The following is a 24,540-nucleotide window of genomic DNA, read 5'->3' on the forward strand; positions in this document are numbered from 1 at the left end:
AACAAACTAACAACCATTTTTACGGGGGATAGTTAAAGCTGAAAAAAAAAAGGCTGTGTTTGCTCAGAATGTCATGTAAAAGAGTACCAAAACTCATGCAATTGCATCTTTTCGAAGGCCTAAACATGCCGTTCAATTAATGCAATATATCTACACAAGAAGACAAATACACATCACCTGATCATGGCGTGCCCAAAACTGAAATAAAGTCAAGAGAAGAAAGGGAAATAATTTACTTTTTTTTTTTCTTTCATCCACTTTTCCAACTTTCATAAAACTCTGCAGAGATGAGTCAACAGAATAGAATCGTACCAGCACGAGAGAATCAAACCATCGCCTATTCCCCAGTCTCAGTTTTGTTCTTATCATCTTTTTCCATTTCTGCTTTTTCTTTTATCCATACCAAATGTAAAAAACAAATTATGCACGGAAAATAAATTAAAAAATAATTGTTACTTAAACGGTTTAAGAAAAAAAATCAAAGAATCGCCTACATGTAAAGCCCCCAAAAACGATACATTATCTCATATGATGATGATGATAAGTTGATAAAAGTACTTCGCACCAAAAATAAAAGGGTAATAAAAACTATGAGCAGTAAATTAATTAGCTCATGAAAATATGATTCTTCAAGTTTGAGCGGGTTGAGTGGGCATATTTTCATGACGGGTTAATGGGTACAGGTCAAGTTAGCCATTTTGAAGTTAGACTGATTTGGACTAAATATCTAGCCCCATCCATAAGAACATTTGTCTAACATGTTTCTTAATTTTTTTGATATGTTATAAGATCTAACCATAATAAATAAATAAAAAATGATTAGTTTTGTTTTCGTAATCAAACTAACGAAAAGAATTTAAAATTTGGTAAAAGTTGGATGGATGGAGCTATGATCCATTTTTTAGATAATATAAAATCCAACCTATCTCGACTTAAGTAATCAGTGGGGATTATGGACCCATTCTTTTATCAATTCAACTCATTTTGACATATACAAATTCAACCAAATTCGCTCATTTAACACTGCTAACAACGATCCAAAAAGGTAAGAGAACAAGTAAAACCCTATTTGACTAGTATGCTAAGAGATATCAGGAAACATATATCGAGGTCCAGAGTTCCACAAACACTTTAGGGACCGGAATCCCTATTAGTAATTGCTAAAGAATGGCACCAGACACCAGTCATCTACCAATCAAGTCTGAAATTTTGATATAACTTCTGATATTGGGGCGATACGTTTCCTCTTATGGAAATATTAAGCAGGCGTATGGAAACTAAATGTTTTTTTCACTTTATTTGGAATTTTTGAAGTTGGAGTTTTTGTTGAAGATGAAGTTGTGTTTGATTATAGTTTTTGCAGCGGAGAGACTAGAGCATTTTATTTGGATTTATGAAGATGGAGTTAAAAAACATGTTATTAGCTGTTTTTCAAATTTGGAATCATGAATTTGGAATTTTCACGGTGAATCACTAATTTTCAAATAAAGTGAAAAATTATGTCCGAATAAAGTGAATACAGTATTTATTTTGTGGCCAAACGGTCCTAAGTGCCTGAGTTGTGAAATCTTCATCTCCTACCAACAAACAAGGATATCAGGTCCCTCTTATAATGTTCAGCTTTTTACTTTTTCCTTATTACTGTTATTATTTGTTTTTTTAAAATGATAATGATATAATCAAGCTCTAACTCTACTCCATAAGTATTTTTTATTGATTTCAGATTTGACTTTTTGCTTTTTAAAGAAGTGACAATTTATTCCCTATTTCACCTAACCTCATCAAATCTACAGAGTGAACTCAAGGAGCTTTTACGTACGTTGAGGGAAACATGGGAAAGTATAGAGGAATTTACTTGCTAGCTAGTACGTTTCCACCCCAAGAAATTGCGCGGATTGGCCTTGATATGGACTGGTCTTTAATTTTTGTCCCTCAAATTGTTGATCTTTAATTTTTGTCTCTGCTTCTCATTTAATAAAAAATTGTGGGCCAAAGTTACGTTATTCGTTGGTCTATCAGAGATTCTGAGTTTGAAACTCATTAGAGTAAAAACAAAAAAAATAAAAATAAAAAATCACAAAGTAAAGTTTTCATATAAAATTACAGACCAGCGATTTGAGGGACAAACATTAAAGACCACCCAGTACCTTCCACCCTCAAAAGTAGATTTTTTTGGGCCGTTCAAATTTCTTTTTTTTTTTTTGCGTGTAATGTCCTTCAAAGCATTGTTCTTTAATTTTTGCTCGAAAAATCGATGGTCTTTAATTTTTGCTCTTCGCTAAAAATCCCTTGGTTCCGAGTTCGAATCCTCGTTTAGTAAAAAAAAAATTAAAAATTTGCAAGGTAAAATTTGGATTCGCAAGGCAGAGTTTTGCTACTTTTAGGCAAAGTTTTGCTACCTTTGGCAGAGTTTGAGGCAAACTCTTCCTTAAGGTAGGATTTTGCCTACCTTAAAAGGTAGAGTTTTGGCTTAAGGTAGAAGTTTGCATTAAGGCGATTTTTTTTATTCAGTTATAATTTTGTAAAACTCTGCCTAAAGGCCTAATTTTTGTCCGAATAGGCCTAATTTTGCTACTTTTTTTTTTGTATTGAGACGGAATTTGAACCCAGAATATCAGGTTATTAGGCTAAGGACAAAAATTATAGACCAATGCATTTGAAGGTCAATCATGCAAATGATTAGACAAAACGTTTTCTTGGGTCGCTCAAATTAGACAAATCCAAATGACTCTAGAGCGAAGGCCCAAGACGCAGCAAAAGTGCTTGGGTCCGGTTATTGTTTCCTAGTGAAGTCATTTAATTGCACGGTTTGTTCTTCAAATGGGCTGGTCATTTAAATTTTGGCCCTTCAAATCTAACTTATGTCTCGGGCCATAAGTGATTTAAGTGCGTGGGGGAACAAATTGTCTAAATATTATGAAACGAAAAATATAAACTTATTCTCCGCAAAAAAAGTTTTTAGTATTAGGGACAAAATTAAAGACAGGACCAAATTGGGATAGAAGTGCAAATGACCCGTTGGTAGCAAAACGGCGAGCTTACAAGAGGCCCAAGATATCAACAAACTTAAAGGCCCACGTATAATGTTGCTATACCTTGTTTCTTCTTTTTTTTTTTCTTTTTTTCATTGGTCTTTTTCCAAAATTACTCTCTGTATCAGACGGTAGGAATATATTTCAGTAATTATATATTATTTCTAGTAGTGAAGTTAACATCATCTAACGTTACACTAGCAAGGAAAACAACATCATTATAAACGAGCACGAACCTATACGTTTTACGATATATTGAGTACGAGAACTTCATACATCCACATTAACATGTTTATTACTAAAGCATTGTTTCATTGGCATTTGCTAATTGTTGCCAATTTCAGAATTAATAGTAAAAGATTCAATTTACAAACAATGAATTGAAACTCGGTCATTACGAAAGAAATAACGGGTAAGTATTTGTTCGAATAGTTAAAAAGGCAATAATAGCAATGGAATTTTTTTAAGGAGTATGAGACGAAAATAAGAGAAACTAAAGTTTGTTTTTTCTCAATGTCTTCTGATCCCCTCAACTCTCAAGAATGTGATACCTTATGATTTGTTTTTTTTTTTTTGTTTTTTTTTTTTTAGGAAAAAAAAGTTATGATTTGTTGGTTGTGCAGCGACATCAATGCTTTTATTTCTCTTACAGACATTTAATTCCAATACATAATAAATTATGTAAAACGATTTTTCAAAGACTTCATTTCTATGTAAGATAAACAAATCAATGAAAAACAAAAACAAAAAGTAATAAAAGGAAGACTTTAAGTCTATATATTCCAATTAAATATTTTGACTTTCATGAAATTGACTTGAGAAAATGTATTTTCTGAGAGAGGATATGAGTAAATTCAAAGGTAAGTCACCCCAGTTTGGTTTCTTCCTTATCAAAGAAGGTAAGTTGTCAGAATTAAAGAAAAATAAGTGGAGAAAAAAGCAATTACACTTGTTAATTGAAATCTTTCTTAAAAAATAAAAGAATCTTCCGCACATAGTTGCCTAAGGAAATGAATTGTCAACTAAGCACGTACTCTCAATAAGTCTATGTGTGTGTGAATTAAGTTATAACAATGACAGTATAAGGAATATTTTACACTATCAATGAATTTTAAGAAATATATGCGTGCATTTTAAATCCTAAATCTATAAGGAAAATCTTTCATTACATTTGATGTGATTGCTAGCAGAGGTTAATGCCAAATAATACACCTACTTGCATATAATTGGAACCTACCCAAAACTTTTGGAGAAATGAAGAATGGGAGGAGCAGAAAGCTTTAAGTAATACAGTGGAAAATTTTGTCAAACCGTTCTTACTGAATCCCGTTCTGCTTTTGTTTCTTGACAGAGAAAAGGACAACTGCAAATTCATACTACAATTTCGTAAAAAGATATTAAGCCACCGAATAATCAGTTGTGGCCAGGCCGCTATAACAGGCAGAAAGAACAATCATTGTGGTCCTATATATAATTAAGTTCACCCCAGGGCAAAACTAGAATTGATCTAGCTATGGATGTGATAGAACTTGGTAACTTTAGCCAAAAAAAAATTTATTTATGTTAAAAAATTCACTTAATATATATAAATAATTTATTAGACCATATTAAACTTTCAGAAGCCGTAGACTCAAAATTATGAATATTGTCTCTGAATACTTACAGACGATATATAGTGGATGGGGTAGTCAAGAACTTTTTCCTCTACAGTTTATTTTTGATACTTTTGTCAGTTCAAATTTCTGGTTATGCAAGTGATTTTTGTTTACCTGTAATTAAGGGCAAGTGGATAGCCCAAAAGATGCATAGAATCGAAATATGAATGAAGGTGAATAAATGCAAAAACATGGGTAGAAGATGAAAAGGAATGGCGGTGTATGTGCACAAAAACCCAAAGATTGGCATATGTTGGGTGGATGGGAGCAGTATACAGAATCTGCTTAGAATGAGAAGGCTTTTAATTATTTGGAGGTGGGTACGTTGAATATAGCAGTAAACTGGAAAATAGAAGTGGTCCTTTTGGATATGCCACTCAGTATGGGAACCAAATGTTTGCTCATTTTCCCACGTCGTTACCCTTCAATGTCTCATCCATTTCCTCCTCTTTCAGAATGTCGCGCACAATTCTACCTTACTATCAGTCAAATGAATATGGTCGATTTATCTTATATTATACTCACCAGCACTATCTCAACCTTGAACTAACATAGAGTTACACGAGATAAAAGCTATATTTAAATTAATCATTTTCTGTCAATTTATGCATATCTCGACAAGTAATGAATACTTACATTTGAACATAAATCTCATTCAAACTTGGGTGCAACCAGCACTCCTGCAGGATGGCAAGATAGATATTAAGGATCCAACTTGAAGAGCTGCAACGTGATAATATACTTTGTAATTTGTTCTATTTTGCAAGATAGTATCACTATTTGAATAGTCAATTATTTTTCCTTTTGACTTAGAACTCTTATTCAATTTTGGTTGTTCCAAATTCCAATCAATGCCAACATGTCATTGTTAAACTTTATTATCCAAAAATATCACCAATACATTATGCACAACCATATCCAACACCTTTTACATTACTATATGTCAGCTACTGTCGTTTAGACACTGAGAAATGAACCAAAAATGTAGTAATTTCTTAAAGAAATACACTAGAAAAATATTTGTGCAAAGATCCCTCCTCCAAGTCCTGCTATCCTTCCGTAATTAATATTGTGGAAGCACAAGAAACCTCATGACAGTACAAGTTATATATGGATTATGTATATGCCAACTTAAATTGGAAATGAGAGTACAAATTTAATTATGAAAATCGACATATGTGTGGTCCATCCAGTATGATAATTCGATGAAATACTTTTAAAACTTTCGGGGTACAATCGTAGTTATGACGAAAAGAGAAACCAATTGTAAATCTCAAATGTCCTTTAGGGCCTGTTTGGAAAGTCACCTAGTAATTGGAATTGGTGTAATTACTAGGGTAGTAATTACACTACAACGACCTGTTTGTTTGTCATAACGTAATTACAGTATAATTACAAGCGTGTTGTTTGGTTGCACAAGTGTAATTACACAATTAGTTTAATTTAAAAATAAAATTTAATTATAAAAAAAATAAAAATAATATTTAAAAAATATTTGCCTTTATAAATGATATTAAATTAGTTATTTCATAACACATTGTTTCTTGAAAATATATTAATTAATAATCAAATATTTGTAACTAATATCGTAAAAAATAATTGTTATATATTTTTCAAATTAATAATATTTAATTTTAATTAATTATAAAACTTAAAAGAAGACTTTTTTGTGAGAACTTCATGGATTGGGTGTTTGACAAAAATAATAATATTTATAAATACAATGCCATAACATTATTCAAATGTTTGACTCAAAAAATCAATCAAATGTAAGTGAAAAATAAACAACATGCAACGTCGCAAATAACTTAAAATTGAAAATATAACCTAAATTCAAAATCCAAAAGAATTTTTTTTAACATAATACTCTCATGTCAAATTTCAGTATTACATAAGTAAGTTCCAACGTAACTTAAGTAAATAATTCAAAAGAAAGGGAAAATATAAGTCTATAATCTCATTCACAGTGAAATTCTATTTTAATAATGTCACTCATTATATGTCAAGTTTTTTAATGACTCATTCTTTTCAATATTAAGAAATTTAGTTTCAAAAATTAGAATAATAAGACGGTTATGCTAAATGAATAAAAAAAATGTACGAGCAATTACATGGAACCACAAGAAGTAAAGGTTGGGAATGAGAAGAAAGGAAATGAAAAATAAATAATATAAAAAGAACAATATATTTTAAAAAATAAAAATAATTAAAAATTTAAAGTAAAAAAGAAATTAAAATAATAGAAATAAAAATAATTGAAATAAAAACTAAATTAAAAATCAAAAGAAATTAAAAATAAACAAAAAAGAAACAAACTAAAAAGTAACCATGTAATTACAGAGTATAATTACACTCAATTCTCAACCCCACCTGAAAATTGGAGAGTGCAATTACACCTTCTCAATTACACTTAATTCTCACCTAACTGTGTAATTAATTGGTCAAACAAACAGACTTAGAGAATATCTCTCATTTATATTCCCACCAACTTATTTGTCCTTGTAGACTGTAATAATAGAGGGTGGGTTAGCTATCTTGATGGAAAGCAGACGCTTCGTTTTGAGTAAGTTAATGTTACCTGCAAACATTTAATTATGTTAAAAAATACTACCAACACTTAATAATGCAAATCTTTTAATTAGATTTAGACATTCTAAGAAAGTGACGGAGCATGGAACGTTACCTAGGTGATATGCTTTGGGTTCTGATCCTACAATTACCCCCAGATCCTCTGTATGTTTGATTCACATGCTGCGTAAAAATTACTCTAATCACCACTGAGTAAAGAAAAGGAAAAAGAGATTCATCTTCCTGTCTTAGTCAGATTTTAGATTGGACAGGACAAATTGATTATCCAATTGAAATCGGATTTTTCAGTTCGTTTTTTAATTTTTCGTGTTGGATTTTTAATCTTGGGATTTAATTTTTTCCTTCATTCCTTCCAAATAAAGTACTTTGTGGCCTAGAGTTCGATATTTTAATTGAACTAAGCCACTAAGTTATTCTTCATGACCTATATGCGTCTATAACATTGGTTTTTTTTTTTGGTTCTTTTGAGTTTGACTATTTTCAAAGGGGAGCCAAACTTTCAAAGACAAAATTTAAATTTAAAATATTGTTAAATTTAAAGAAAATTTAACATTGATTTTCAGCATAAAAGGTTGGAGACTAAAAAGCTCAAAAACAGAACATCAGGATACATAGGGCATTTGAAAAAAGAAAAAAAAAACGATACCCATCAATCTGTCTAGGTTGAGTGACCAAAACTTGAGCAAACCCGAAAGATTTCATTGCTTTTCCAATGTTTTTCACACAAATGGTCTCATTAATGTGATTTGGGGATTTATCACTTAAGAAATAAGTATACGTCATGTAATTTTCCCCAAAGAATGCATTTACAGAAGCTAGGATTTCAAACTTTATATATAAGTTCTTAATTTTAAGAGCGATAATTTCAAGTGTCAATAATTAAATCTTAAATTTATTTTGTGCTTATATTAATGAATTTCTTAATAAAACTAAATTATTTGAGCAAAAGATACTGAATCGACCGCACTCATATTTAATTTTTCACCTCCGTCCCGGTCCATGTGTCTATTGAACGGCTTTACATTTTGTTATTCATTGTAATGCGGGTACGTAATCTTGAGTTTATAATTTTTTATTCATGACTCTACTATCTTTTCCCTAGGGGATTTTATCATATGAATGCGGAAATTCTTTTATTTATTGCGAGAACTTAGCCTCCACAATTAAGAGGAAAAGGACAGAAATTGTTAAAAATGTCGTGAGAAGTAAAGCGTTACACTAGTAGAATTGTCGTGTCGTGAACCCCTCTGCATGTTTGCCACGCGTCAGTTGGGATGCATAATAATCCAATGGGCATGGCCCTCCACCCACGAGGAAAGTAAAGCCTTATTTTCCTAAATGACAATTTTTCGCATACGACTTATTTATGTATAGCTAACTGATTAACAACAAACAAATAATTGTGATAGCTCTTCCATCGGTTATTGTTGGCCGTTCGTCATATTAATACATCATTCCACTACATCTGATCTCAAAATAAAGACAACTAATATGCCTTACTAGGAATAGCTAGTATGTATATATCTCCACATTTTTTTTTGGAATTAAGCTAGGGAAGAAAATCGATCTCAGATCTCTCATGTGAAAAACCACTCACCCAACCAACACGAGTAAAGAGGAGAACTTGTAAAAATGTATCCACATTTTCACCACAAGGAACTAGCAAGAGGAATTGCTCCGTTTCTATTTGATGACTAGTTAAACCTGACATAATCCTCAATTGACGGTGATCACGGTAATATTGCATGAATGCTTAAATAGGGCATTTTTACCTATCATAAGACATGATGTAAGCGTCCATGAATTTTAAATTTTTAATGAGCTCAACAAGTAAAATAAGTTGTAACATATGAATTGTAAATATATAATGAAATTTGTAAAATTCAAAAGAAAAAAAGTGTACGAATCATACATTTAACTATGTCGGTTTTATAGTATATGTTCAAAATATCCAAATAATCAAAATTATAAAATTGTTGAGCAACAACATACTATACAAGTTATAGTCAAATAATTGAAGAAATATTTTGAGAAAATATGTCAGGCCTGTGTACAAGATAAAGCATCAAGAATGTATAATGTATTAATTCAGGCGAATATGACAAATATAACTCAAATACGTAAAACGCGCATGCAACAAATAACATACTTATATAGACGTTAGTCTCATGAAGTACGTTGTACTACTGAGAGTCGCTGATATGTTAGAGGTTGCTCATCTAGAGGTCAATCTCTATTTTGAAATATACTTTTCCCGCGCAAAGTTCTAAATGAAGTCTTAATTACCATTTACATTTTAAAAAATGACTATCTACTTTAGTGCTTATTACTACTATTAAGAAGAGTTAGTTCCAACTCACTTTCTCGTCGTCCGTTGTAATTTAATAAAAAAAAAAATGTGAGCCCCATATATATTATTTAAACAACAACTAATATAAAAAAAAAATTGTGGGCCCCATAATTCTAATATATATATACATATCCGTTCCAATTTAATTAAAAAAAAAATGTGGGCCCCATATATATTAAACAACAACTAATATTAAAAAAATAGTGCAAATTAATAATGTCAAAAAAAAAGTGCACCCCGTATTAAAAAATCAAACAATATTCATGTAATTTTCAAAGTATCTCATTAAGTCAATAATGATGGATTCATTGTCACGTGCGTATTCGTAGCAAACACTAATATAATAAAGTTTTAATACGGAGCATAAACTACAATATTATATTAATCGTGTTTTGAACATAGTATCCCATATTGACAAAATGAAGCAATATATATAAAAAAAAAAAAAAAGTGAATCCCATATTAAAAAAATAAACAATGTCAAAAAAAAAAGTGCAGACTTTGTATTCGTAGCAAACATTAATATAATAAAGTTTTAGATACGGAGCACAAATTACAATGTTATATCAATCGTGTTTTGAACATAGTATATATATATATATTATATGCATAAAAATAGTACAAACTAATAATGTCCAAAAGGGTGGACCCCATACTAAACAACACCAAGCAATATAAAAAAAAAAAAAAACTATATAAAGCATGAGTTTAGACCCATGCTTCGTCATCCGTTGTCCCTTAAAAAAAAAAGTGTGGGCCCCATACTAAATAACACCGAGCAATAAAAAAAAGTGAAACTCAGCATCTCCAAACTCATGGGAAAAAAAAGTGGACCCTATATTATCAAAATCAAGCAATATAAAAAATAAAATAAAAAGTGAACCCCATATTAAAAAAAATATAATGTTATAAAAAAAGTGTTGGCTTTGTATTCGTAGCAAACACTAATATAATAAAGTTTTAGATACGGAGCACAAACTACAATGTTATATTAATCGTGTTTTGAACATAGTATATGTATATATATTATATGCATAAAAATAGTAGAAACTAATAATGTCAAAAAAAAAAAAAAAAGTGTCCCCCATAAAGGGTGGACCTCGTACTAAACAACATTAAGTAATATATATTAAAAAAAAAAAAAGTGGAACCCACCATCTCCAAACTCACTGTAAAAAAAAGTGGACCCCATATTAACAAAATCAAGCAATATCAAAAAAAATAAAAAATGACCCCATATTAAAAAAAAAATAATGTCAAAAAAAGTGTAGACTTTGTATTCGTAGTAAACACTAATATACTAAAGTATTAGATACGGAGTACAAACTACAATGTTATATTAATCGTGTTTTGAATATATATATATATATATATATATATATATATAGTGCAAATTAATAATGTCAAAAAAAAAGTGCACTCCATATTAAAAAATCAAACAATATTAATGTAATTTCTGAAGTATCTCATTAAGTCAATAATGATGGATTCATTGCCACGTGCGTATCAATCCATTAGTGGGAGCAAATGAAATTGTTTTTCTTCAAAAAGTTAAGTAGTCAAACCATACAGTTTTTTTTATTTTTTATATTAGCCTGAGATCTAATCTAGATATTAAACTGTTGTATTTGCTAGTCCGCCATGTCATTTATTTGTTATGTTCACTAAAATAAATATACTTAAAATATTTTATATTTTAAAATAAGATATTTAATTACTTTTTTATTTTTATTCTTACTCTAATAAATGTGAAAAGAGATTAATGTCGTAAAAAAATATATCAAATGGAGATCAAATAATGAATAAGGTAAATTAGTCAAATTATAATTCTAATCGACGTTTTCTTAAAAAACCATGCAAAAGACAACATGACAAGTAAAATGAGCTAAACCGAGTATATTTACCAAAAATTAAAAAATAGTATTTCTTCGTTTAAATAGAAAATCAATTTCTACTTTGTTTCGTTTTAAACATGTAAAATTAATTTAATAATTTGAATTAGAATTATCCAAATAAAAATTTGATAAAAAAATAATAAGTATTTTACACCTTTAAATTAATCGAATTAAAATTGAAAGTATCAACTGATGCTTACATATTGCTATTATTTTATCTCAAAGAGAGAAAAATAGTTTCCTTTTAAACAAGTCTTTTCTTTTAAAACTATCAAAAGTTTCTTTCTTTACCCTGATTTAGGGTTTTGCTTTTTATAGCCTCCCTTAAATACTTAGATTTTTGGAGAAGGTTTTTTTTTTTTTTTTTTTTTTTTAAATGGTAGCATGCTCCAATCCCCTTACGAAACTTTCATTATTGGGTTAGCCATACACTTCACATGTTTTTAGCGATTCACATGGCATCATAAAATGATACAAGTCTTGGATAAGAATCTACAACGCACTAGAACTCCCTTGTTGACGATCGTTTACTCGGACATCATCTAGGGTTCCTCGAACAATGTGATATCTCACACCGGGTAAATCCTTAACCCTTTCCCCTCTTATTAAGACTACACAATATTCTTGTAAATTATGGCCAATACCGGGTATATAAGTAGTGATTTCAAATCCAGAGGTTAATCGTACTCTGGCAACTTCATTCGCTCCCCTAGCTTTCGTCTCTCAGCGTAGTGTCGGCCCAGTAGAGTGTTTTTGCCATTGGTGTGTCTTCTGTTTTCTCTCAAATAAAAACCTCATTGGCGCCAAGCGTGAGGAAATGCTAGACGTTTGGTAATTTCTCGTCCAACAGCCTGGATAATATTTTTTTTCGAAAAAAATATTACTTTACGTTCCTAAAAATATTAATCCAAAGAAACATCATGGACCTATGTAACTCATAATAGGATCAAACGAAAACGTCACTTTCTTTCTAATTCTGTGAGATCTAAATGTAAGCAAATGAAAGCGAGGGCAAGTTGGCAAATTACCACAAACCCCTAGAATAGGATGAAATTACACCATTATGTTAACAAAATTATCTAAATATAGGTTAGCTATTAATGTAACTCAGCTTCATTTTGGGAAACAAAACTAGATATATATGGGCTAACATGTCTCCAGTGTCAAAGATGGTCTTTGCCCTTTGTACGCCTTCTGTCCTCTCTCTCTCTCTCTCTCACTAACCCCAAAGCAACTCCAAATACTTAATACTCTTTTTCTCTGCCTCTTTTTTCTCTGTCTTGTCTGTGAGTGTTTTTTTTTTTCTTGGTATGAACTAATGCTCTATGCAACTTTAAGTTATGGGTTTTGGTGGTGTGATGACAATGGAGACCATTCAAGAATCTGATAACATTTCAAAATCTGAGACTACTACTAATAATGGATCTGGACAGCAAATGAAACAAGAGAGATCTGGTCCATGTGATGATATTAATTGGAGGCTTTCTAAAGTTGCTAGACCTGCTGATGACTTTTCTGGTCTTTGTATGAGATCTGGTTCATCAACAAATGATGGACGCGGTCACTCTACTATGTTGAGTTTTTCATCTCCAAAATCTGAAGAAATACCATTTCTTTGTACCAATAATAATGTTTCTGTTCAAGACTCATCTAGAAGTGTTGCTTTCCCTTTGTTTGATTCTGGATCCCAATACAACAGAGCTGCTTCAGGTATCAGAAATGTTGATGTGTTATTTTTTTTTTTTTTAATTTTATTTGGGTGCCTGATTCTGTTTAGATGGTGACTGGGAATCAATGGGATTTTGGAGATTTGGATGATGATGACGTGGATTTGTTAAAGATCTGGTTTTGATCATGTTTAGCTGTTTTATTTTCCTGTACAGGAGAAATAGATGGGTCTTTTCAAAGAAATAATACTGTAGATGTAAGAAAAAAGGGTATTTTGTTGTATGCCACCACTGTGCTATACATTCTTGATGGTCTTGTCAATAAAAGAAAAACAGAAAAGGGAAAAAAAAATAGAACTGCTGAAGAATCTTTTGTTGATGATATCCTATACTGGGTGGAAAATCTGGTCTTTTCATGTTCCATCTTGGGACAAATCTCACAAATCATTTGAGGAAGGAAAAGTAAAGGGAGCAATAAAGTAAGTGCACGAAGGAAAAAGGAAAAAAAATGGAGAGAGAAAAGGAGAGAAAGAATGAGACTTTTTTTTTTTTATATTTAAATTTCAGATATTTATGAAGTTCACTCAGTCAACCTTAAGATGTCTTTGGCTAATTGATCTTTCTATTTATTTACTTTTTGATTTGCAGTTACTCATACTATGCAAGTTCTGATTATAAATTTTGCTCTATGCTTCTCTCAACAAGTCAGCTTTCTTAGCTTGTGTTTTTTTTTTTTTTTTTTTGGTTCAGCTTATGCCTCTGGAGTATCGAATGAGAGCACGCGTGGCCCGTTTGCTAGGTTCAGAGGTCCATTTACTCCTTCTCAGTGGATGGAGTTGGAACATCAGGCTTTGATCTACAAACACCTCGTGGCAAATGTCCCGGTCCCTCACCAGTTGCTTATTCCTCTTAAAAAGTCTCTGAACCCTTATGCATTTTCCGGATTATCCGCTGGATCCTATGCCTCCAATTGTAAGATTTTCACTTTCCGTATCGAATGTTGACATCAATTGTGCCAAAATGGAACATGTCTTTATACCTTATCCATTCAGATGTCTTCTGGTTGTCGTATGTGAATTCACTCTTATACGACGTAGGATCTTCCATATACGACACTGGTAATAGAACATTGGTTTTTTGGCATACAACTATCTGTACCTAATACGTGCATAATTATATGAGGTTTAGTGGAACGACTGTTTAAGTACTATATTTTTTACTAGTATACGGGATGAAATGTGGAATTAAAGTACGTCTATTAGATAAAGTCGGTGTTGCCTTTGGTATCCCAATCTATGCGTAACAATCCATATTAATCATTCATTGCATAGAAATCCATGTATTATTTTGCGTAACAATCAATATATTACTGTCGCTGCATGACAAGGCCGTCAACCAAACAACTCTGAAGAGTCCAAAACCTTGTCGCGTATCTGTCTCAGTTACCTATCATCTCTTTGACAATTGGAACTTTGTTACTTTTTTTTTGGTCTGTTTTTCTTTTCATAGAAATCGATCTTATGGCTTATATTTGGAAGTAATATTCTTCTGCATACAGTTCAGAAGTAATTTTATCTCTTAAAAATTGGCATATTTCCGGACTTCATCTTGTATTTCAGTTTTCCCTACTGTTTGGCACATATTTGTTCAGTCTCTCACATTTTAGGTGCTTACAGAATGTTCATAGGTAATTTACATAAGACCTTTTAATTTTCGCAAGGGTAGAAGACAGTGTCGCAGTGTATGGGATACACATTCTTGTAGTTTTTTGACTTTCTTGCCATGAAGTTATTTACCAATGATTTAGTCTCCTATAATTTTTCTTCTTTTCTTTCTCTTGTTTTTTGTTTTTTAATAATCTTTGGCCTACTTTGTGGTACATGTAGGGGGATGGGGTGCTTTCCATCTTGGTTTTGCAAACAACACTGATCCCGAGCCGGGTAGGTGTCGTCGAACAGATGGAAAGAAATGGCGGTGCTCACGAGAAGCTGTTCCTGATCAGAAGTACTGTGAAAGGCACATAAACAGAGGCCGCCATCGTTCAAGAAAGCCTGTGGAAGGCCAAAATGGCCATGCTGTCTCTGGATCCACCACTTCAAAGGTGGCATCGGTTGCGCCCTCCTCATCAGCGTCGGTGATATCCAGCAGCGGTGTATCCAACAGCCTTGGTGCTGTTCAGCACCAGTTCAATAGCTTGCAGCCCAGCGCTGCTAATCCTTCCACTGTGCAGCTTGTCAACAGGTATTAAATATTTAAGTCCTGACAGCTAATGGATATGCCCATTTTAATGCTTTCATCTCCTTGTCAACCTTGATGTAGATGCCTTTTATTTCCTATTAAGAGTGAAAAAGAAATTAGACAATATTTCTCTAGGAGGATTTTGATCATGAAAAGGATTGTCAACAACATTTTTGTTTAACCATCTCACCTTCTCAGAACCCTGCTGGGGAATAAGGGGAAAAAGGAAATAGAAATGCATTACCTTACATAGTTATTATTCTTTGGTCCTAATCGATAAGCATGTATATGACAGAATGCAAGATCATAAAGGTGTCTCTTTGATATCTCCAACAATTGGTTTAAAGCCCAAGGACTCAGCTATTTCAGTTCAAAAGCAACATAATGGATTTGAACTATCCTCACAGACAAATTTTGGACTAGTTTCATCGGATTCTCTTCTCAATCCTTCACAAAGAAATTCCTTTGTAAATCCTAAGAATCCTAATGCTTTCCTAGATTTCAATGACCAAGAACAAAGTGAACAACATCCAGTTCACCATTTCATTGATGGTTGGACCAAGGAACACTCATCACGCGCCTCTGCATCTTGGCCAGATGAACTTAAATCAGACTGGACTCAACTGTCCATGTCCATTCCCATGGCTGCCTCAGATTTCTCATCGTCCTCAAGTTCTCCTCAGCAAGAGAAGCTCACTCTTTCACCTTTAAGGTTATCTCGTGATTTTGACCCCATCCAAATGGGCTTAGGAGTGACAAATAGCTATGGTGAACCGATGCAAAAGACAGCTAACTGGGTACCAGTATCCTGGGGAAATTCACTTGGTGGTCCATTAGGCGAAGTCCTGAACAGTACTGCAGGTAGTGCGGGAGATGGAAAGAATGCGTCAGCTCTGAACTTGGCAACAGAGGTTTGGGATAACAGCCCTCCATTTGGATCATCTCCCACAGGTGTCCTGCAGAAGTCAACCTTTGTTTCACTCTCAAACAGCAGTTCAGGAAGTAGTCCACGAGGTGACAGCAAGAAGGTTCATGAGGATATTGGCATGTGTGATGAGGTGGTCGGTTCTACGCTGGCGAGTTCTTTGTGTATTCCCTCGATGTAAGTCTCGTGGTTCATTGAGAAAAGACACTAGTAGTGTACTCGACCGATCCTGAGCAGTAGAAAGTTACTTTGATGGTTATTTCCCCTTTGCTCGCTTTTCAGGGTCGGCATGTTTATCAAAGCAGATACTTTTGATAAGTATGTCCTGTTGTAACTTAAACATACATTTGATGTTAGCTTATCCTTCCGGAGAACTCAGTGTATTTGTGATTGTTACCTTGTTGTTCCTGTAAAAGTAATGTGGAATTCTCGTTTTCGTAAGCTTTTCTTTATTGGAGGTTTACATAAAAAAATAAGTTATTTGCATATCTAAAATTGCAGTTTGGAGTGTAATTTGCTGGCTGTGTAAGGCTTCTTAATTAGTTTATAATGCATAATGAATAAGTTTTTGACAACTGATCAAATTGTTTCTTTGCTTCCTGGTCGTTCTCCTCTAGCAAAACCTGGAGCAAGCTTCTCGCTATAGAACATGCCTTAGGTTTAGTTTATGAGGAAGCTTTTGTTGTATACAGGAAGGATGGTTCTCAAGGTCTGAGAGTTGGTTAGTTATATGCTCTTATGTGCCTCCCTTCTTGGAACCTCTTTGGTGCGTACTGCCCCTTAACTACAAATTAGATCCACCAGACAAAAAACTCAATTGTGCATTGCTAACGCAATCAAATCTTTTTCTATGCTTTCGGTGCCGGATTCCATTCACCACATAGTTGGGATGATGCCTGCTTCCTTGTGAAAAGAACAATAGGTCAGTGACTGGTTTACTACTGAAACTTCAGTTGTGAGCTGGATTTGAGGTTAGATCAATGGTTTGATTTATTTCCTGTTGCAGTCTAGATCTTTAGATTAAGGACTTATCCATCCTATCAGGTGGACAGATTTTCCTAAACTAAACTGCTAAGTTTTGAGAACATAATCGAAACTAATTACAGCAATTGTTATTTATTCTGATGGGAATATTTCGATTGTAAAATTAAAGGTTAACCAAAATATCTGATGACTGGAACACTTTCCATGTTGGAGAATCAGGTCACTGACTTACTACTGGAGAATTAAGTCTTTTGAGTTCCAAGTTTTAATAGTGTCTCTAATACTACTATGATAGTTAGTTCAGATTAGAAATTGGTCCTGACCGGTCAGCCAAGCTGCGGCACGCATGTCCTATTTTCACCCCTTTTTGACCAGCAATAATCAGATTCTAAACTTCCACATATTAAGGTCAAAGTTTTGCTTAAGGAGATTGGGAAATGTTGCAGTACGAGTGTAAAAAAAACCCACAAAACATTTCTAGATTAAAATATCGACTTCTAAGTTGAATTGTAATTAATACCACAGAGACTGATTTTTATTTATTTATTGAGCTTAGTTTATCTCTTTATATATAATTAGTATGCCTCAAACTAAGTCCAAAACATCAAAAGATGATCCATTCATCTTCCCGAGGAAGTAAAGTTTGCAGAAGTCATCTCTTTATGTTGAAATAGGAACAAGCAACTTTGGAAAATATTTTGCAAAGCAAAACCAAAAATTAATCAAAGATAAAAACAAACAGAGGCTCAGACACGCACAAATAGGTCATCAAAAGTATATAACATACTATTGTTATATCAGCATCGAGAAATGTGTTCTTTCTTCATCGCCTCTTAAAAAATTACTAAAAATAAAGGGAGAAAAAAAAAAACGAAAAAACATGTGTTTTATGAATTATTACAATTAATATGAATATACGCTACTCCCCTCTCGAGACTAGCAGCGGACATTCATATTAACTATAAAATTTCATAATAATGTGGAAATTTGGAGAAAATAGAAAAGCAAAAGAAAGCAAAGAGAAGAGGCTCAGACGACACGCACAGGAGGTCATCAAAATAATGAGAATTGTAGAAATACAATTATCTCAGGAATGCATTTTTGTCTTCACCGCCTCAAACTAGTTGGAGCTTAACAAGACGAACAACGTTTTATACACACAGAAAACCCTAGCCACCAATCTACGAAGGTGTACCCTTTTTGGGCTTGAACATGGACTTTGAGTTGGGCTTTAAGTACAATGTCGATGCTTTGGACCAGATGCAAAGTTGTAATGAGTTTACTTCGGCAGGACTAGGGAGCCGTTTGGACATGAGATGAAATCATGTTTGAACATGTAATTTGGATTTGTTAAGTTGTAATTTTTTTTAATAATTATAAAAGACCCACAAGTTGTGAAAATGATCAAAAAAATTTCAATTCTTATACAATCTTACCAAATGAGTAAATCATAGTTCATAATAAAATTAGTACGCTACTAGAAGGCCTTTCTAAAAAATACAACATCAATTGATCAAACTTTAGTTCAATAAAAAGGAAATTTTAACATGAATAGTAATGTAACTACTCTTTAATATAATCCTCTCACATGGTACGAACAATTTCTTCACACTGAGCATGCATTTTCCGGTTGGTAAACATGATTGGTAAATATATCTACCAACTTATGAGTCTTTTTTTACAAAATATAAACGTATAGGTTAAATTTTACATTTATATTTTTTGAAATCATGATTTCAAATCCCAAATCATGCCTTTTTGGATGATTTGGGATTTCATCTCATGAGATGAAATCGCATGTCCAAACGCTGATTTCATCCTAGGAGATGAAATCGCATGTCCAAACGCCTACTAGGAGTAGAGAATATTCGGTTGAAAGAGAAAAAAGAGTACAGTCAAACTTTTCTATAAGAGCATTATTGGGTTTGAAATGTTTTGGTCATTATAGAGAATGACTATTATATACGTATGACATCAATGACATTTGAATAATATTTCATTGTTATAGACAAAAAAGAGACATAAAATCTAATTTTTAATTGTCAAATTCTATGCTTAATCACACTTTGTATAACGAAGGAAAATCTTTTAATGATGAAAATATACATATTCATATGATATTCTTCGTCATAAAGAGTGTATTAAAGGATAAAACATTTGGTCAAAATCTTTACACTTATTATTGCTAATCACAAATATTTTATTTTTATAAAGATAGTTAATTATTATATTACTAAAAATACAAGACAGTTGTTATCTGAAGGGTAATTTTATAAAGAGCGTATTGTTATGAAATTGGTTGTTGTTGTTGTTGTTATAGGTAAAATGCTATTATGGAGAAATAAAATATAACATAAAAAGATTGGTTCCGAAAAAACTTATAGTTATAGATAGTTGCCGTTGTCTGCAGATGCTGTTATAGAGAGGTCTGGTTGTATTTCAAATATAAATTGAATAGAAATATTTGTATATAAATATCACTAGGAAATAAAAATAAAAAATTGTGAGAAAAATTATTACTTCACTTGGTATAATTTTCAAACAAGTTTTTGTGATATTCAAATTTATCAATTTTTCGAATTAGGGGTGGGCATGGTATGGTAGAGACCGCTTATCATATCGAAATCAAAATTTTTTATACCGCAGTTTCGGGATTATGGTATTTGGTACGGTATTTGGTATGCATTTTTAAAAAGTTTGGTATTCGGTATTCATTAAAAAAATACCAAAATACCGAATACCATACCGAAGTATATAATTACATGTACAATTCATACATCTTAATATTATAATACTAACAAATATATAAACTAGTAGTATTAGAAAATTAATTGTTTAAATGTTGGAACTTTGACTACTCTATCTTGATTTAAATGACTTTTTTGTGTCATTGATTTGCGAAGGGGATTGCTTGTACTTTCTTTTGAATATTTTTACATATATAAGGTGTTTAGTACATAATAATTGAGACGTTTCTTAAGTAGCAGATGTCATAATTCTCCACGATATGAGTATATGTAAGTCGAAATCGGACAAACTATGGTACCGATTTACCGTATCGTAAAATACCGAAACCGAACTTTAAAATACCGAACCATGCTGAATTAATTTGGTACGATAATGGTATAGTATTTTTTTAAACCAAAAATCGAAACTACCGTACCGAAGTTTCAAATACCGTACCATGCCCACCCCTAACTTCAGTACTCACAAATGTTGAAATATTATTTTCCAAAAGCGGACAGGACGAATAGCTTATGGTGTTAATTTTTGCAAAATGAGTCTTATTTTTTGTCTTCTTAAACATTCACTAGACATTTTCTAGTTCGTATTTACTTCGTTTTCCCAGTAATCTTTTCAGTGGCTAGTGTTTCCTTAAAAGAAATTCCGCCGTGGATCACTAACTAACTGTGAAGCAATGTGATTAAACCATCTTAGCAATTAGATTTAGCGGGTGCAAGTAACATATCGTACATGCCTAATCTATATATATAATAAAGCTAGACATAGACAAGGTGATGTGACACCTCTCTATGACTAGCATTCATATTTATCTTTTTGCTCCTTTTTTTGCCATTTTTTCTTAACAAAATCTACTAATTAATTGAATTAATACAAACCTCATAAAGTAAATGGTAAAGTAAAAATGTTCAGCCCACGTAAACTTTGCAATAAAGCACATTAACTCAGGAGCAATATGTTTGTCATACATTGAATCTGTTTCCAGTAAAGTCTAAAACCATTTTTTTTGTAATATTTATATCTAATTATAATTGTAACTGTTTTCAACCTCTTCCTCCATGATTAGTTATCAATTTGTGTGGAAACATGGATAGTGTGTGAAACACTGAAACGTAAAACATGAAGAGGTCCTTAGCACATTTATAACCCTTTTAATTCTCACCAAAAAATACTCTAGAAAACCCTATAAATTTAATTCATGATAAAACCCAAGAGATCTATCTGCCCATGAGCTCGAAAATTTTAGGAGGCAGAGAGCCACCAGAAAGGCGGAGATAGCTAATTAGAGGTCACGCACCAGCAACTTTAGGGGGTGTTATGAAGTTAACGTCTTTTTTGTTATTGAAATTCGCTAAAAGCAAGTAAATGAAGTAGAGAAAAATCCCAAAAATAAGCGTGCTAGCAGGTAATGGCAAGAGGGAAATGCATTGCGTGAAAGAATGAGTAATTAGATGGACAAATTACTTAGAAAAGGAGATGGAACAATGGTTGTGCTCTTTGGTAGTAGTGCATCTAATAAAAAAACTTGAAATCATATTAGCTCTCATTTGCTCTTCTCCTTACCTATCAGCAATAGTTGTTTAAAAGTTTGTATGAGAAAGGTAGGCTGTATTCATTTGCTTTACTTTCTTTTAGTTTTCATTGCTTTTGCAATTTTTGTTGGTTAATTTTGATAAATTTTCAGATGCTACTTGCAGGTTTCCAAAAATGTGGGGGCAAACATCATATTAGCTCTCATTTGTTCTTCTTATATAGTTTTTTTTTTTTTAAATAAAATAAAATTAAGACTGAAAATATAATTGAATCTTTTACTTGAATAAACATTTTGATGCACGATATTAGTTTTGTGGTTTTCGATAGCATTTGCTTATCTTTGTGTCTTTTTTTATTTTATTTGTTTTAAATTTATTTTCAGTCTAAAAGCCTCTCGATACAATTACTCCAACTTCCGACAAGGTAACAATCACATTAAATGTTAATGACTTGTAGAAGTTAATTTATTATTGTCTATTTGTCTATTGCTTTTTAAGAATATGAAAGTTTTTGCGAGTTTTATATTCAATTCTCCTTCCCATTTTGTTTGATATTTTGTGTGTGATTGTGTGTGAGAGGCGAGATTCGTATAGAAACCTTTGTCAGAGTGTCTTACAATTAGTTTTCTGCTAGAAGTTTTCAATTTTTATTTTATTTTTAGTTCTATAAGAATTTTGTCATCTATATTGATTAAATTTATGAGAAAAAATAAATAAATTTGTGAAACGTAAAGTTTAGTTTGGTGATCGGCATTCATATGTCTTCCCTAATATAATATGCAGACCAGAATCAACCAATATTTTTTTATCATTGGCGGTTAAAAAAAAACGCGTTGCTCGCTAATAAGTCCCAATTTCGTTATAATTTGTAGAAGAAAAGCCTTTATCATGCGAACACTAAGTCATAAGCTCTTCGATGAGGGAGACGACAAGCCGGAAATTACCAAATCTAATTTTACGGACCAAGTTAATACCTTCTACTTGGTACCTCCAACCAACCTGCTTGCTTAAGGCGCAATGTAACGTGCAATTGCCAGTTTAACCATCACCTTTCACATATGTTTTTATATCTATATAATGATTTCCCTGTTGGAGTAGTTGTCATCAAACCTTATCTTAAAAAAGAAGCAGCAGAAGATTAGTCGTAATGTTAGCTGATAAAAACAAAATTTACAATTCACCAATTCTAATGAAGCCTCAACTCTAACTAAGGAACTAGAGTATCTCCTTTTCAAGTTCTCTAGTTGAATTAACTAGATGATGTAAATTAAGATGGTAAATATCGTTCTCTGTTTTCTAAATGGAAAACTGTTTGCATTTTTGCTTTACAGCAGATAAAAGAGCTCGATGGCGAAGGCACAACAAGCTATTCAAATTAATTTCTTAATCTACATGCAACTAAAAAATGCTTAGCCTCCTTGGCGGGCTTCCACGACCTAAACCCTGGATTAGCCAAGTTAGCGAATTTCGGATACCAAGTGCTTAAATAAAAGAAAAAGATATAACCATATATATATATATATATATATATATATATATATATATATATATATATATATATATATAAATAAAATGGAGTATATATCATTTACTCATCTCCCACATTTTATGTCCGCTGTATTATTCAAGAAGTCAAATAAACTTTTTATCTCACATAATGAATTTTCTACCTGTTCTTAAAATGATTTAATCATAATTTTTTTTTAATTTAGAGTATTTTTGTACAATTGCTACATATATAAGAAATAACTTTAAATAATCATACTCCACATGTTGCCAGCTTTTCACTGGATTAAAATTTTTGCCAGTCGCATGCGATCTTTATCGATGGCATTCTGTTTTAGACCATAAAAGTCATTAAAGTACTTATTACAAGATAAGTTCAGTGAAGAACATCATCCATCTTACCTAAAGATGCCCTGAAAGGGGATAAAGGAAAGCAAAAAATGACATTTTACCTTAGTTTTTTGGGACGCATATGTTTTCCATAAGTAACCAATTAATGAAAGAATCATACTGTATTACTTTAGTTTCAGCACTCTTTTCTTGCTAATAAGGGTATTAAGTAGAACTAAAGCAAATAACAAAGGGACGTACAAATTAACCTCTTGTAGGAATCCTCCAATGATTGAACTTTACCTCTTAAATTCCCTAGCAAGCAAAATAATCTTTTTCTTGACGTCATTTCAACTGCTGGCCCTGACATGGAATCTGATCCTAGTGTGTTAGCCAAGAGAACGTACTTAAAGTCTCGTGCATAATACAAAGGGAATGCTAAAATTAAAAGCGAAAATCAGTTTATTCCAACACACAGAAAAAAATGAGTCATCGAAGGGTTGATCCTCAAAGAAGTGTAGTAGCATTTTCATGGGAAGATTCACCTGGGGTGCCTAAATATTTCATGCAACAAAATTTCTCTTCGTCTAATTATCATTTCAACCGTCAAAAGATTCCGCCGCCACCGCCGTACACAGCCTTTCGGCCTCCAATAATTAGCAAAAGCTCTTCAATGAGGGGCAATGACCCTTTTATTGCAGCGTTAATTAAGTGCACCAAAAGTAGTAATTATGTTGGAAACAGCAAAATGCCTCCTATTGATTATGAGCAAAGAAAGAGTAGTGCATTATCAAAGGGGTCAAAGAAGGGCAGCTCTTTGTGTATCTTTTCTTGCAAGCAGGCTTCAAGTGAAGTAAAAGTTGGTGACATAGTGAGCTTATCTAATCTTCCACCTCTCCCTAGACCTAGCGGGAGATCACACAAGTCTCTGACAAATGAAGATGAAGATTGATTTACTCAAAAGTATATCGTGTCGTAAGTTATGATGCATTTTACAATTGAAAGGTTCAGCTCGATCTATTAGTTTTCGTCCTAGGCAATACATATGCAACGTATACGTATGTTCCATAAACTGTGTTGTGATTCATTCAACTG

At 32.3% G+C, this 24,540-nt stretch overlaps 1 protein-coding gene and 1 non-coding gene across 2 annotated transcripts; one reads left to right on the top strand and one right to left on the bottom strand.

Moving 5' to 3' along the window:
- Positions 1-12,677: 12,677 nt before the first annotated feature.
- LOC132622999 (growth-regulating factor 1-like) lies at positions 12,678-16,837 on the top strand. The gene is made up of 4 exons (XM_060337703.1): positions 12,678-13,231; positions 13,939-14,160; positions 15,075-15,429; positions 15,722-16,837. Exons 1-4 carry the CDS (start codon positions 12,862-12,864, stop codon positions 16,530-16,532), a joined length of 1,758 nt encoding a protein of 585 aa, XP_060193686.1. The 5' UTR covers positions 12,678-12,861; the 3' UTR covers positions 16,533-16,837.
- A 1,239-nt stretch (positions 16,838-18,076) lies between these two features.
- On the bottom strand, positions 18,077-18,167 carry LOC132625381 (small nucleolar RNA snoR126). Its single transcript, XR_009576813.1, has one exon. It is a non-coding gene; the product is annotated as a small nucleolar RNA snoR126 (small nucleolar RNA).
- Between the last annotated feature and the right edge of the window lie 6,373 nt (positions 18,168-24,540).

This window comes from Lycium barbarum, chromosome 12, assembly GCF_019175385.1.
Source record: "Lycium barbarum isolate Lr01 chromosome 12, ASM1917538v2, whole genome shotgun sequence".
Taxonomy (NCBI): Eukaryota; Viridiplantae; Streptophyta; class Magnoliopsida; order Solanales; family Solanaceae; genus Lycium; species Lycium barbarum.

What these genes read in the sequence shown, in the direction of transcription:
- LOC132622999 (XM_060337703.1), top strand. Translation starts at nt 12,862, where the DNA reads ATGGGTTTTGGTGGTGTGATGACAATGGAGACCATTCAAGAATCTGAT. An exon ending in ATACAACAGAGCTGCTTCAG is followed by an intron (nt 13,232 to 13,938) that starts GTATCAGAAATG and finishes TTTTTGGTTCAG; the next exon opens with CTTATGCCTCTGGAGTATCG. An exon ending in TGGATCCTATGCCTCCAATT is followed by an intron (nt 14,161 to 15,074) that starts GTAAGATTTTCA and finishes TGGTACATGTAG; the next exon opens with GGGGATGGGGTGCTTTCCAT.